Raw genomic sequence first — 14,827 nt, 5'->3', positions numbered from 1 at the left:
CATTAGCAGATAAAGAGGACTACACCTTTTTATGAGCCATATATTTTAATAGATAATAGCATACCCCGTGTCAGAATTACTGTAAAAGGGATTTTATTTAAATTACAAGGTATCGAAAGCATTGTATCATTTTCAGCCCTCTCAAAGTGGCCACTGTGTCCATCATCTAATTTCACTTCACTGTGATGTCTTATCTTTAATATAGAATGGCTCGACTGAGAGACTGTCCGTACTCAGGATTTAATGTCAGGTCACACATGCAGATTAAGAGGAGAAAGTGCAAGGTGATTAGAAACAAGGGAGATGGGAGTGTACAGATAGGTGTGGTGTATAGAGAGCTAATGTTCTTCTCATGCTGGGATTATACTTAATAGAATGAGCCAGTTTCCCCTACTTGCTTCTCTGGGCACACACAGTAACCCTAAGCCATGAGGTTCAGTGCTATTATCTTGTATGCACAAGCTTTTCACTTTTAGTTGGAATATGGGACAGAGAGGACATTCTTCTTAGGACAGCCTGTAATCATTCATCAGTGTTGCAGTTGCACTTTCTAACTACAGTACACTCATTTTAAGTCTTTGTTTATGCATGGAAGGTTTGCTGAGCATGCACTCTTCTTCAGAAGCAACCTGCATCACATTTATTAAGGTAGACACCTTCTCATAAGAAAACTCAGTTCAGTCAAGCAATGATGCTTAGCTTTGACTTTCATCGTGCCTTTTTGTGGGCTTCTGCCTCTAATAATTTGTTAGTATCATCCGCGGTTCATTTTTGCATGGCTATAGTATGTTTTTTCAGTATGTCATAATCCCAGTCAGTATTGTCTGTTACTTTGCTCACACAAGGCTAGTGTTGAAATGATTAGTTGAGGAATCAATAAGTTGTCGATCAACAGAAAATGTATTTTTTGATATCGACAGTTTCCTTAAGTGAAAGTACCAATTATTTCCTCGTTATAGCCTATTAAATGCAAAGATTTGCTTGCTTGTCTTTGTTGATATGACTGAACTGAATATTTTGGGGAATTTTTGACTGTAATAATTTTGTCAAAGCATGATAACTTCAAATCATGTCTATCACACAAACTTATTGGTGTTAATCTCTGTTTGACAGTTCTTTACATTCTCTTCTTCTACAGCTCGTAAGAGACTGGAACAGGTTGAGAATGGAGGCTGCGACCGGGATGCCAGCAGTATGGGCAGTCGCTCAAGTTCCTCAGGTACTACTCCGGGATTTGGTTAGTATTTAACACATACATATCATAAAAGACTTTAGTTTTTCCAATAGTAGTCCTATAAAGTTTTTCCTCTGGTGGAATAAATGGCCCTCCAGAAAAGGTAGTGTTTATTTACAAAACCTAATGAAATCACAGTGAAAAGGCAATATAAGGAGTATTTGTTATTTTGTTTATGGAAAATAATAGCTCATAGCTTGTTGATACATAACCAAAGTCACATCAATAAACAGTTTTCTAAATTAATCTCGATCTCCTTTCCCTCCACTCCTCAGGCTCCTTGAATGCACGCCATGGTGGGAGTGGTGTTGAAGATCGGTCACCAGAAAGCCAGTCAGGTCCTTCAGTGGTGGTCGTGGACAGTTTCCCAGAGGTCGACAAGGCTGTGCTTGTGGATCGCATTGTCCGTCTGCAAAAGGCCCTGGCTCGCAAGCAGGAAAAAATTGAGTTCATGGAGGATCATATCAAGCAACTGGTGGAGGAGATTCGCAAAAAGACCAAGTGAGTGGCATGGACCAAAGTACAGGGAGCAGAGAAAGAGATGGCCAGAACATTTTCATAATTTTTTTTTACTGCAATATACAATCCTGAATACACTTTTTGGGAGCATTTTTATGCAGGCTGTTCAAGTTTTACTGGTGCAGTGGATGGTGGTATATTGTGCTCAAACAATATTGATGGACAGCTAAAGTTTGGAAATTGACAGCACTCGCAATGCAAATACTAGAAACAGATACAGTGTTTTAGACCCTACAGCAGTTTTAATGTAACAGTAGTGCGGTAATAATGCAGTTTTGCTAAAGGTTGTCAACCTCTCAGCACTGTGACCTGTTTAATAGATACACAAGAACAAGCCACAACCAGCAGCCATTAAACTGTACAAGAGGAGTCAACAAAATATAAAAATTTGCTCATTAATGAGAAGAGAATGCTCCCAGGCAGATTCAGGATGCTCCACCACCACTTGTTCAAATAACAAATACTTTCTATACTGGTACCCTGAAACATCCTGTGGAAACACAGCCACAATTTGTGATAGAAAAGTAGCAACACCTCATGTTAGTCCAGTGTAGCACAGGAGTGAGAGGAGTTTTCTTGCAGCTGTGCGGAAGTGTTAAAAGTGTGTGTGTGTGTGTGTGTGTGTGTGTAATGTAATATTTTTGTTTGACACACATTTTCTTTACATTTGAACCAAAGATTTAGACACACCATACCTCACTCCCTGGTGTACCGGTGCTTCCGCTGACCTTGACAGACAGCATATGCTTACACACACAGTTTATGGCCCCCTACCTCCTTCTGTGTCTCTCTCTCATCTTTAGATTCTAACTCATGCACCGCACTTCATATTCGCGAGAAACTTCACTCAGTTATTCATAGTCGAGCTGATCGGGGGATAAGAATGCATCAGTATGGATCCTTAATGACATTCCATCCATATTCATGGTCATCACCTAAACTAAAGAGACAGTGTGAAGGACATTAGAGCTACCTTAATCATGTATAGGTTAGGCCTTGAAGTGGATTGTGGGCCAGTGCCAGGATAAAATGGTGTATGGATATGAGATTTCCACATAACAACCAAAGGGACTTGAGTAAAATGAGTGAAATCTTATTCATTGATCAGTATTAGGCAAGGGATGATATGACAATTTCATGTCACGTTTATCCTGGCCAAAATAATTGCAATTCACGATATTATCCTGATAATCATCACAATATGCTTAAAACTCTTAAATTGGTACTAAAATATACTGGAATCACTTTATTACTTACTTATTTTGATAAGAAACAATTATTTTTATTGCATCACAGGACACATCTCTTTTAGTGAAAAACAAACAATCTTAAATAAGGTAATCATAAATCATATGGTCCCCCTGCATAAATAAAGGATAAATAAATAAATAATAGCAACATAGTGTGAGTCTGTTCTTTGTTACATGATAATACCTGTATTTTTTAAATCGGGCTCTATTTGTTCCTTCTCTACCATGATGTCAAATGGAACAGACAACAATTTCATCAATTGCATCAGTATATATAATTTATTTAACAAAAATAAAGTCCAACTGGTATTGTGGCATAGAGTCAAACTGTACTACTTTGGACCCGTTTTAGTAAAAAAAAAAGAAAACCCTGAACAACACTGGCACTTTTCTGTCACCAAGCAATACTGCTAGCCTTGTCTCCTAGAGAGTGAGATGTGCCAAACCTAGGAAATTCAAATTAAATCAGGAAATCAATGTAGGACTGTACGTTAGCGAGCTAGACAGCTTTTTCAAGTCACTCATGAGGATATTTACGATTATCCCGATTATGGAAATTAACTACGATCAACTTATCTTGAGTGTTTTTAATCCCGATCCGCTATACAATCTTATATTGTCCCATCCCTAATCACTATAGATCACTCCAAACTGTTAATTAAAGTTCTGCATCCTTTTGGCTCTTGTTGACAGATGATATGTTAGTTCACTTGATTCTACTTGGATCATCCCACTTCTCATTTGTTTCTCAGCTATACACTTGGATTGAATGCATTAGCCTCAACCTACATTCAAGAGTTAAAATTGAGGACAAATCCCACGGTTGCTGAGCTAAATTTAGCCCTATAAAATCTCTGCTAAGCGGGGGTGTTACACTACCCATGTGATGGATGTGTGGATGTGAATTTGTCCTCTTTGCCTTTCTGTCCCTATCCCTCCAGGACAGCCTGGTGAGCACTGACAAGCTAACTGTAAGCCTGAAGCAGGTGATGAAAGGAAGAGATGTGGAAGCAGAAGCTTAGTGGGTCTGACAAAGGACAATTAGTGGCAGAAAGTCAATAGACTAATGTTTGATTTACATTACCACATCGATACCATTCTGTTGTATGATCATAGCAGTGTTTTTGCATCTTTAAGCTCATTTACTATTAAGGATTGTAACCATTTACTACTCATGTATACCCACTATTTTCCAAAGAATAAAGTTGGGAAGTGGGAGGAGATATTTCATGTATCCCTGGTTCAGGAAGTAAAAGTTCCAAGGTGCATTTCGGGGGCCTGTCTAAATGGTAACCCTGGATTTGCAGAAACTCTCGCTAGGTATAGGCAATAAAACTACTTGGTTAAGTTTAGGAACACACACAATGAAGAAACAACATGTACAAATCTCGCGTGAGTTTCGCAAATCCAGGGTTACCATCTAGACACGACCACATTTCGGTAAGAAACATCCAATCACAGAGCTTAAAACTCTTACGTTCAGCTTTCACCTATTACGCAGTTGAGAAAACTGACAATATAATCTGCAGCTTACTTCAATTAACATTTGTATTCTGGGTCAATTTGGGTAGCTATGACGCTGTATTTAAGTGGTATATTTATGTGCTGCTAGGAAGTCAAAGACGGGTCATTGGCTGCAATGTTCATACAGTATATGTGATTTGTAGTAAATGAGCTAAAACATGCAGAAACGGCAGCATCATCCTTCAAGGGCAATGATGTCTATCCTTCAGTACCCACACCTGGTTATTACTTTATGACTATTAAGTCTAAATGGTCCTGTGACTTGAATTAAAATTATGCTAATACAAACCAGTTGAGAACAAAGCAAGAAGAGGCCTTCTGTTCAGGAGATGTAGATTGTTATTTATCTGGAGAGCATCCCTTTTACTCTGGTAGCTACAAATCAGAGCAACATGAGCTCTGTTGTAGGCTATTATGGATCTACACATGCTGAATGTGGTAAGATATATTTATGGATCTTGTCAAGGTTATCTGGGATTTCTGTCCCACTGCCAGCCAGGCTTGGAGTTTCTTGATACTTTTGATTTTAGTTGATATGTACAGTAAGCCGATGCCTGTGATGTTCTGTAAATAATACAGAGGATGTATTTAGATTTATTAAGATTTGATCATAAGTATCTAAATGTGTTGAGCTTATACAGTTGTACTTGCTGGAACAAAAAGCCTTCAACATTAAACTGATAATTGCCTTTAACTTTAAGTTCATGGTTTAACCTGTGTAGTTCTGAGCACAATTAAGATGGCTTTGATCATTGAAACATTGAAAGGGTTTCAGACCACAGGCATATCTTTCTTTTTCTGCATCTTCTCATGCCACTTTTGGGCACAAGGTTTAGTCACCTTAAGAACTAGACTTTGTTGTATGGTCCATCCGACACAACATAGAATTGTACTGTACACAGAATTGCCACCTTCACTTCATGCATGCTTGACTTGCCGCCCTCATTGCTCTCACTCTCTGAGCTGGGGAAAAAAGGACATACTACTCATAAATTTAAAAATATCTAATAGTCTTGCTTATTTCCGATTGCTCACATTCCTGCCCCCCGCTGTCCTGTGTTTACCATTCAGCACACCATGTGGCCACATCTTTAATTTCTGTCACTTTTTTGTTTTTATTAAACACTGTCGTGATGGAACTGGGGTCCAAATATGGACCCTTGCAAGTCTAGTCAGAGGTAAGTCTCATTTTATGTCTGTGCAAGCCCAGGTGGGGGGGGTGTGTGTGTGTGTGTGTGTGTGTGTGTGCGTGCGTGCGCGCGCGTGCGTGCGTGCGTGCGTGCGTGCATGTGCGCGTGTGTGTGCGCATACGTGGATTGAGATAATTTATGATGGTGGTGTCTTTATAGTGCTTACATAGCTACTGCATCAAATACATTTTTTTGCACCATAGACTTATTTGCTTTGTTAGTTTGTGATGCTTAATACTGCAACATACAGTTTTAGCTTTATGTTGTGCATAGATATTGGGTTGACGTCTGTGAAAGACTTACAATACCAGAAAACACATTTAGTCACTGTATAATAAAAGATTGGACTTATTTTTTCCCACACAGAGTGCAAGTAAGAGTCAATAGAGTACTAGTATGAGTGCTTAAAATGCATGCATTATTTCTGGGTTTAGCCTCCAACCAACACAGTTGGCAAATTGAATATCTTCATTCCAGGTAAAATGCTGATAAATGCTTTTGCATTTTAAGAAGGTTTGAGTGTCCCAGGCTGCTGCATGCCCAGTAGTATGTGCAACACAATTCAGCTGTTTTTATATTGGTAATGGCCACCACTATTAATGCATGGTATGTTCTGAAATGTCTTTAACAGAAGTCACTGGCATGCTTTCAACCCTTCCAAGATCTCTTTCACAACATGTTCACTTGAATAAAATGACTTCCTAAACAGGAATAGTTAAACAGCAGGCTCTTTTTTAGTCACTTAGTCCCTGATGAATGATTATCCCATGTTAAATCTTGGCCACTTAACATTTAAAGCGACCACTTGAAGACAGTGTAATTGTCTAGATTGGATCCATAAAGTTATTGACTTGTTATAGACCGTAATATTGTGTATCTGCACAGAGCAGTTCTATTCGCCACACATGAAGAATAGAGGCAATCACAACACACAAAGGGGATATCATGGATGTAGTACAAAAAACGTTTTACATTCATTTTCGTTTGTGGTAGTTATGGTCTTGTTTTAATTTCTGTTTTTTAATTTTTTATAGCTAGATAATTATCAGTAGTAATAGTAGCAGCAGTAATAGTTGTAGTAGAAATTGCAGCATTTAGGTATGTACCTCCAGTGAATCTACACTCCAATTATCTTCTTGAGAATCCTCTAATGAGAATCTTTCAGCTCTACAAGTCAGGCAGTCATCTGACTGTAGAGAAGTACAGATTTTTACTGAGTAGAAATCTTACTGCAAAATCTCACTTACGGTCAGGAACGTCCCTTTGCTCAGAGCTCATCCTGCAGTTACCCACCATCAAAAAATCACTCTCAGACACACACTGAATTTGAATTTAACAATGCTGGTAGAACAATGCTGGAATATTGTTGATGTTTCAGGTTAGTGCTTAAGGTATACAGCAAGGCAGGTTAAAAAAATATTGATTACTCACCCGTCTCAAGAGATTAACAGGTGGTTGTTGACTTTGTCTGTAGGACCGTACACAACCCTCTTCACCTGCCCACACTCCCCAAGTGTTAAGAGAAAATTAAGAATACAGCTGCAATTGCAAAAGCTTTGTAACTCTCTACATGTTTATCTTTTGTTACTTGGAGTCTAGCCCGAGCATCCTCATTCTTATGGCAGTGCACAGAAAAAATGTTATGAATGAGTTTCCTTAACCCTCTCCTTTAGCTTGAGTAGTGCTTTGTATTATTTCCCCTTATCTTTGGTCTCCTATTAAGAAAAAGATAATAATGTATATGGCAGTAATGAATTGGAATCCTCATGGCGGCTCTCTCTGGGTCTGTTTTCCTCTAAACTGAAACACACTTGCTTGTCAGTGTTCTGTGGGCTGCGCTGGGAAAATTGAACAACCGGAAGTTTAGAGCTGTTAAGCTAATTAATTCTCTTCTCTCCCTCTCTCTGACACAAACATAGCTTTACCTCAACACTGTATTGTTATTGAGATGAAAATGTATTATGAACAGGAAGATTTATCTCACTTTCACACATCCACACACACTCACACAGGCATGCAGTTGATTAATTGAACCTGGCAACCCATTTTAATGCCGCGTCTTCATTACCTTTCTTCCTCTGACTGGTACAATAATAATCTTTCTAACTATGACTGAATGTATCCCGTGCACATGAGTTCAATAAGCCATCCCACTGGAATTACTATTCTAGAAACGTCTGCTGCTTTTTGCAGCTGGAAACGGTTTTATTGCTCTGCAGGACCTCTCCACGCTCCCACTTATAAATCCGACTTTCTCGATTTTCTTTGCTCAACAGTCTCCACCCGATGCCATGCATTCACTTCGTTTCCCGTCCTTTGAAGTACACCCTTTGACTCTTTTCCTCCCCTTCTTCCCCGTAGAATTATCCAGAGCTATGTGCTAAGAGAGGAGTCAGGGGCCCTCTCGTCTGAGGCGTCGGACATTAACAAGGCCCACCTGAGCCGGCGGGGAGGCATCATGGCTTCGCTTTATTCCTCTCACCCGGCGGACAGCGGGCTGACCCTGGACCTGTCGCTGGAAATCAACAGGAAGCTGCAGGCTGTGTTGGAGGACACACTGCTGAAGAACATTACTCTGAAGGTAAGTTCTCCCCCAGCAGGCATCATACTCCATAAGTACTGAGCTACAAATGCAGAAAAACTGATTTACATGTGTTGGTAATATTGATGATGCGTGCAGTTTCCTTCAAAGCCTCTTAGTTTGCAGTGAGTGTCTTAATTGTTTAAGCTTAGATGACCTGAGTGGATAATTAATTGGCTGTGTCAGTGTCATGCTCCACCCTTGGAGCCACACAGCCTGATGTGACTTGACTATCAAAGTACAAAAAACATGTTTAGTCAAATCCAAATACAGAAAGCTTTGCTGTGAGTCAATGTCAGGTCACAGTTTGTTATGTTAGAATACACATAAATTAGAAAGACTATGCACAACAGTATTTCTAAAATATATAGCATTCCTTTGAGATGGCAGTTCAGTTTATTTGCTCTTATTGCACCGATAGTGTTCATGTTTTTAATGGTGTATAATACTTTCAACCCTGATATTTTTTTCAAGAACTTCCATCAATCTTTTTTGCCCATCAGTGCCTTTTACAAAAATTATTTATAGTTAGTAGGAGATTTTCATGCATGTATCTAAAATAAACTGAGAATTTGAAAGTTAACTGTAATTCAGTATTTTATGATTCTATTAATGTCCCAGGCTTATGCTTACATAATGATAATGACTTTTTTAGCAATTAGATTTTTTTCATACTGAAAACTTCACACCTACACCAGCCCAGAAGACTGCAGGATCCCTGGACGCCTCTACTGTAGCACTTTGCTCTGCTCATGCAGGATACTGATGGGGAGCCAGGAGCCTCATTTAGTTCTTAGGCCCTGCAAAGTGATCATGCTCAAGTCTCATAGCCAACCTTGCCTTGAGCAGAAGCAGTTGCTAATCTTCCTCTCAAAGCCATTTATGTTAGAAAGCAAAGCTTCATATTGCCATGCTGGGATATCCACCATTTGACTTTAACCTGAAAATATGTGTTCTTGACCAGGCATCTGACAAGTCAAGTCAATGTCTTCAACCACTTGCTTTCTCTGGCCTGAAACAAATCATTTCACGGCTTTATACATTAACTGCAACAAATCCTAATGATTTAAGGTCACAAAGAGCAAAAAAATAAAACATTAAACCATCAAGTTTACAAATAGGGATTTGTTTTGCTTACAGAAATTAGGCCCAGTCTGCACAAAAGAAATACCACAGTTAAAATGTGAAATCAATATTAATATTGTCAATTAATATCGTCTTAACAGCTTCACTTAAATAACAACAGTACAGGGACGGTAATAAAATACCCTACTAACTGTATGACAGTGTAGCGGTGGATTAAAGGGCACAGGGAATGTCAAGCCAGCTGCTTCTTTTTGTCTAGTGATGTTTGTCTGCCTTTTAGGTCGTATCACCTGAACCTTTAAAGTCAGCCATAGCATCTATCACATTGTCTGTAATGTGACTTTTCGTTACATTTGACAGGCTGACAGTCCTGTCAGGACAAGTGTGCTGGTGAGGTTGTCTATCAACTATCTCTCTATGTTTTTAGAGAGATGACATGTTGGATATTGTGGTCTAATTTCTAACCTGCATTATTGATGTTATTGCTAAGTAAGGAAACTGTGCCCCTAAGACTGAGACATGTTTTTCCTCCTCACTAGTTCATGATCTGAAATAGTTGATTGAAGCCTATATTCACAGTATTCTTCCTCATTCGGTGTGTGTGAGCTTAGTCCAGCTTCTGCACCTGAGGGTCTTTTGATAGTTTAATTGAATTAGGATTTCAGCTGAACCAATTTTCTGATGTGTTAAATGAATGAATCCATTCCACCTCTCAGCTCTCAGTTTACAACAGCAGCCTGTCTCAAGAGGTGATTTGGCCAGATAATAGACTGTACCCATAAGAAAATGTAGCGCCAGGACGGCAGCAGCCTGTTGTGACTAGTTTATTTCCACTCAATGAAATATGCACATTTCCCAGATTTACCTTGTTAAAAGTTTACATTAAGCACCCAGCTGGAGTATGTATACATTTACCACAGTGTTCCATTTGTCCCACATTGTCCTTAGTATTTATGGAGGTATTTTTGGATTTGAATTACTTATATTTACATGTATTTCATCTTATTTTTCACCATTTCTACATACTGGAAAGTGTCAAAGGCATCTTGAATCCATGTCAAATATAGTGGGAGAAAGACTGCTTCCAAATTGCCCCAGGGTGACACAAAATAAAGATAATAGCAAGCAAAAAAGTATTTTTTAAAAGCTTCTAATGCGCCCACATAAACAAGGCAAACGCTCCTATTGTTACAGCCTCTTTGATGTTTGTTTGTTGTTGTTTTTTTTGCTCTATTTGCACTTTTGTTTATGTTGGCACATTAGATGCTTTAATAAATATATTCATATTTTGCAAACAAACAGGACATTGTGTCAGTCTTTATATTGTGTCAGTCTTATCTTAAAGAAACCCTACGTAAAAACCTAAATGAGACAATAAATTGTAATGTGGGAGTATTTTCTGGCAGCGACTTTTCTTTCTGTGGATGGAAGATGATTGGCAGTTAGCAGGAAGTTATGATATAAAAACACTCAACATGGGCACAATAAAATGACAATAAAACTAAACACTCTGACAAAGCCAAATTTAAGACTTCACAATTGCTTTGATGGATAGTCTAGCTTTGGCAATTTTCAAGCCTGTGATGATTGTTTTGTTTTTTCATACTGTATAACAATGTGTCCTATTTTCACCCACACTCTACAAAAAACATTATTAGTAGTATTCATAGAATCACTTTATTTCTATGCACTTTTTTGACTCTTAAATGCCTGAGCATATTTTACTTTTTTTTAATTATTATTAATTTTGCTGATATACACACAGCACACATATGCATTTCCTATTAAATGTCTAAAAGCCTTTACTCTCTTTAACAGGAGAATCTGCAGACGCTGGGGGGCGAGATCGAGAGGCTCATAAAACAGCAGAGAGATCCTGAGGACCGAGTAAGGAAGAAGTGACACAACCATGTCACAGGAAAGAGGAAATGAAGGACCAAGAAATACTCGAGGAATCTCCAACCCACCATTTTTGAAGAAACAGCAAAATGAGATACTCATACACACACACACACTCATTCTCCTAGCATATGAAGGAGCAAATTGAATGTTGTCAGGCTGCTTTGTGGAGGACATCTTGAACTTTCTGTCCATTTGCTGAACATGTCTGCACTTACTTGAACTGTCATTATTCCATCCACATTGTACCACCTCTGTTTCCTCCTCCGGCACAACAACTCTTCCTCTGGCTAAATCTGTCTCCCCTGAGCCTTGCCAAGATAAAAACTCTTCATGACAGTTGCTTCGAGCTTGAAACTCTGACTGCCTTGTAAACTAATTGACTAAAGATGCCATAATTATGAATGTATAGCAAATTCTACCTGGGGAAATAGTCCAAAAAATGACAAACACTAATTTGCCAATGAATTCATCCTATAAAAAATGGACTGTCTTGTGGTACATTTGTCTCCTGACAGCAACTCACAGCTCTTTCCACCGTACAGTAAGTAAAGTGAGATGAGATGATCATCGCTCAGCATGCTCTCTCCACTTGTCTCCTGATGTCCGTCTGCCAATAAGCCAAGTGTATTTTTGAAAGACTGCTTCTTCAGTTTTACTACACAGCGTACTCCGTATGTGAAACAAAAGTGAAAAACAGATCCGCCCTGGCTTGTTGGGGAACTTGCGTGCCACCTGCGCATTTTTCTTCATCTTTTGCTCTGCACAGCACTTATGACCAAGCTGGGGAAGCAACTGCCTAACATCAGCAGACCCACCCATCTGTTTGACACCGGTGCTAGACTTAAAGAAGCAGACTGTGTCAATGCAGCCAACATGACGCATGGAAGTATCCTAATGTTAAGCTGTGTAAAACTGAAGAAAATCTATGGCAACTATGATATCATGTTATGGTTGAAATGTAGAGCTGGTCTTTGGTTTAGCCATTTTGAATGTGATTTTTAATTTATTTTTGGCTTAAAATTTAATTTTTATTTTAGTATGTCTGGTTATCCATTTTTGTTTTCTATTATGCATTTTCACTTAAAGCTTTCTTTGAGATTTGTTGGTCTTTGCTCTTAATTTAAAATAATGAATACCTTGAACACTTTTGCCTTTCCTTCACTGTAATCTGTTTAAATGTTCCTGATGCAGGCATTTCATTAGTACCAACTGGTAACAACTTCTCTAAGTTAGACATGAGCATCTAAAGATGTTTGTTTCAGCTTCCCTGAAAGTGGTTTGTTAGTATCATCATCATTCCTCATTTCAAACAGCAGGCACAGACATGCTACCAACTGTCTTTGCACCGTGTGGACAATACAATCTGGTGGGGGAGGGGACAGAAATGTTAAGGTATTCCTATCACACTCTTTTTCTTTGTGGTGTCACTGAGTCCGTTGAAGTAAACCAAGTGTAGAAGAATCAGAGGGAGGACAGGAGATCTGTAGCTGTAGCTCAGGAAAGCCAATGGAACCTACAGAAATATATCCAGGGACAAAGTGCAATTCTGTTCCTTGTCATTTATTTCTTTTCTTTTTCTTTTTCTTTTTTTTGTTGGTCTTTTTTTGTTCTGAATGTGTTTATGTGCCAGTATACTGTTTTATATGTCTGTTTTTATGCTTGTGTATGTACAACATGCAACTGTGCTGGTGTTTGAATAATTAAGTGTTCAAATTGTGCGTGTGCATGGCTGCACGTGTGCCTTTTTAACCTCTCAAGCTTTTGTGTTTACACCTTGTGTACATGCTTCAGCTGTCAGGGCATATAGGCTTTTACGATGAAGTTTGTTCCATCCAGAGGGGTAAACATGATTTGCATTTACACCAGAGTGTGTCAGCAACACCTGAAGCTCAGTACCTCTCAGCCATACACAATTATGCTTCTGTCTCTCATTCACAGCTGTTTGGTCTATCGTACAAACACACACTCACAAACACACAGGATGAAGGCTATAGAGCAGGCAACTAGTTTGATTCAACAATACTAAAGTTTCCTTGGTCTTTATTTGATCTGATTGCAAAAGCTGTCAGAAAAGATAAATATCCATCCCCCCATCCCCATCAGAAACAGGCTTTTATGGGTCATGAATGGTTACAGGCCGATGCCCTTCCCATACACCCTGAGGCTATGTTGAAATGGCCCACTACATGAATAGAGATGAAAGTTTCCAGGATTGAGGTCATGCAGTCTAAAGCCTCCCTGTTGCCACAGTGGGTGCTCGCTGTTTGATGTACCTCTACTTTTACTTCATCCAAACTGATTTCTTTGCGACGTGGGATGCAGTTTTGCCCTTTATCACATTACATTTAGGTTTGTTTGTTTTCTCTTTCTATCAAGCCAGTTGATTATTTCAAAATCAATTCATCTGGATGTTTTCATGCATCTTAAACAATGCAAAAAGGAGTTGCTTGTTGCTGAATAGGTGAAAAAACAAAAAGCAGTTTTTGTTTTCGTTTTGCAGTTTGTTTCTGGTACAGAAGTAAAATACCTATGCATGGGATTTCCTAATTAATTCTTCATAATTCTCGGAGTTATGCTAATACGCTTCTACTGATTTGGTCACAGTGTGTCACCTGTAAGAGTCATCCTGATTGAAGATTTTACACGTTTCCACGGCCTTGAAACGAAGCCGTGCAGCAGCATTGTGTGGATGAATGAATAGAACCTCGTGTTTCACTATATGGATATGAAGAAATGGTGTTCATTATGTGTGAGTGTCAAAATGTGACATTAAATGAGAAGTTTGTCATTTTTCTGTTTTCTTCCTGCTGTGCAATGATTTCCCCCTGCTCTGTTTTGTGGAATATCCAAACTGTGATTATAATATACATTTGTAAATATGTCATTCTGTAAAATTATGATGAGATGTTTTTAAAAATGAAACTGATTCTGGATTATGTTTGTATATATGGTGTTTCCAGGGAATAAAAAGAGATGAGTCTTAACTTTCTCTTGAATGTTCCACAGTGGTCTTGTCTCGTGTTTTCATTTTTTTGCCATAAAGATAAGGTTGACACTAACATCTGTTGTCCTGGTTTCTGTTTTTTCAGTTACAGTGGAATGAAGTATAATTAAGGTAGCTGGGAAACACACAGATAACCTCTCACACAGTGACTCTTTGTGGGATGCAGCTTTACGTCCTACTTCAAAAGCAGAATTGTCAGCAGTGCTGGAGGTCATGCATATCACTGCACCACTGTCAATCAAACCAGGCAGCCTTTCAGATAATTTAAAACCCAACGTTTTGGGAATACTCCCACAAACGAAAACAAGTCAAGGGTGAACTTTCCTCCACAGCCTCTCAGTTTAGTGTAACTGAAAGCACAATTCTTGTGCAAGTTTATTAAAGGCACTGGAGTCACAAAACTCAAAAGTCACTATGAATGAATTGTCGATTAATCAGTTAATTGTTTGCTCTATAAAATGTTGGAAAATAGTGAGAAATCAGTTTCCCAAAGTCCAATGTGTGATCTTAAAATTTCTTGTTTTGTTCAAGTTGGAT

The 14,827-nt window shown here is 38.7% G+C and overlaps 1 protein-coding gene across 5 annotated transcripts in view; it reads left to right on the top strand.

Moving 5' to 3' along the window:
- ccdc186 (coiled-coil domain-containing protein 186) overlaps window positions 1-14,287 on the top strand; it is a 30,092-nt gene extending 15,805 nt beyond the window's left edge. For 2 of the 5 annotated variants that reach the window (XM_044177692.1, XM_044177690.1), the window contains exons 13-16: window positions 1,139-1,237; window positions 1,510-1,735; window positions 8,079-8,298; window positions 11,203-14,287. In XM_044177692.1, the coding sequence (XP_044033627.1) occupies window positions 1,139-1,237; window positions 1,510-1,735; window positions 8,079-8,298; window positions 11,203-11,286 (629 nt within the window). In that variant the 3' untranslated portion in view covers window positions 11,287-14,287. Of the gene's footprint in view, window positions 1-595; window positions 649-1,138; window positions 1,238-1,509; window positions 1,736-8,078; window positions 8,299-11,202 lie in introns of those variants that run through there. The other 3 variants (XM_044177691.1, XM_044177693.1, XM_044177694.1) reach the window with 3 other exon arrangements.
- The last annotated feature ends 540 nt before the right edge of the window (window positions 14,288-14,827 follow it).

This window comes from Siniperca chuatsi, linkage group LG20, assembly GCF_020085105.1.
Source record: "Siniperca chuatsi isolate FFG_IHB_CAS linkage group LG20, ASM2008510v1, whole genome shotgun sequence".
NCBI classification, from domain to species: Eukaryota; Metazoa; Chordata; class Actinopteri; order Centrarchiformes; family Sinipercidae; genus Siniperca; species Siniperca chuatsi.
This window is presented reverse-complemented; position numbering and strand designations above follow the sequence as displayed.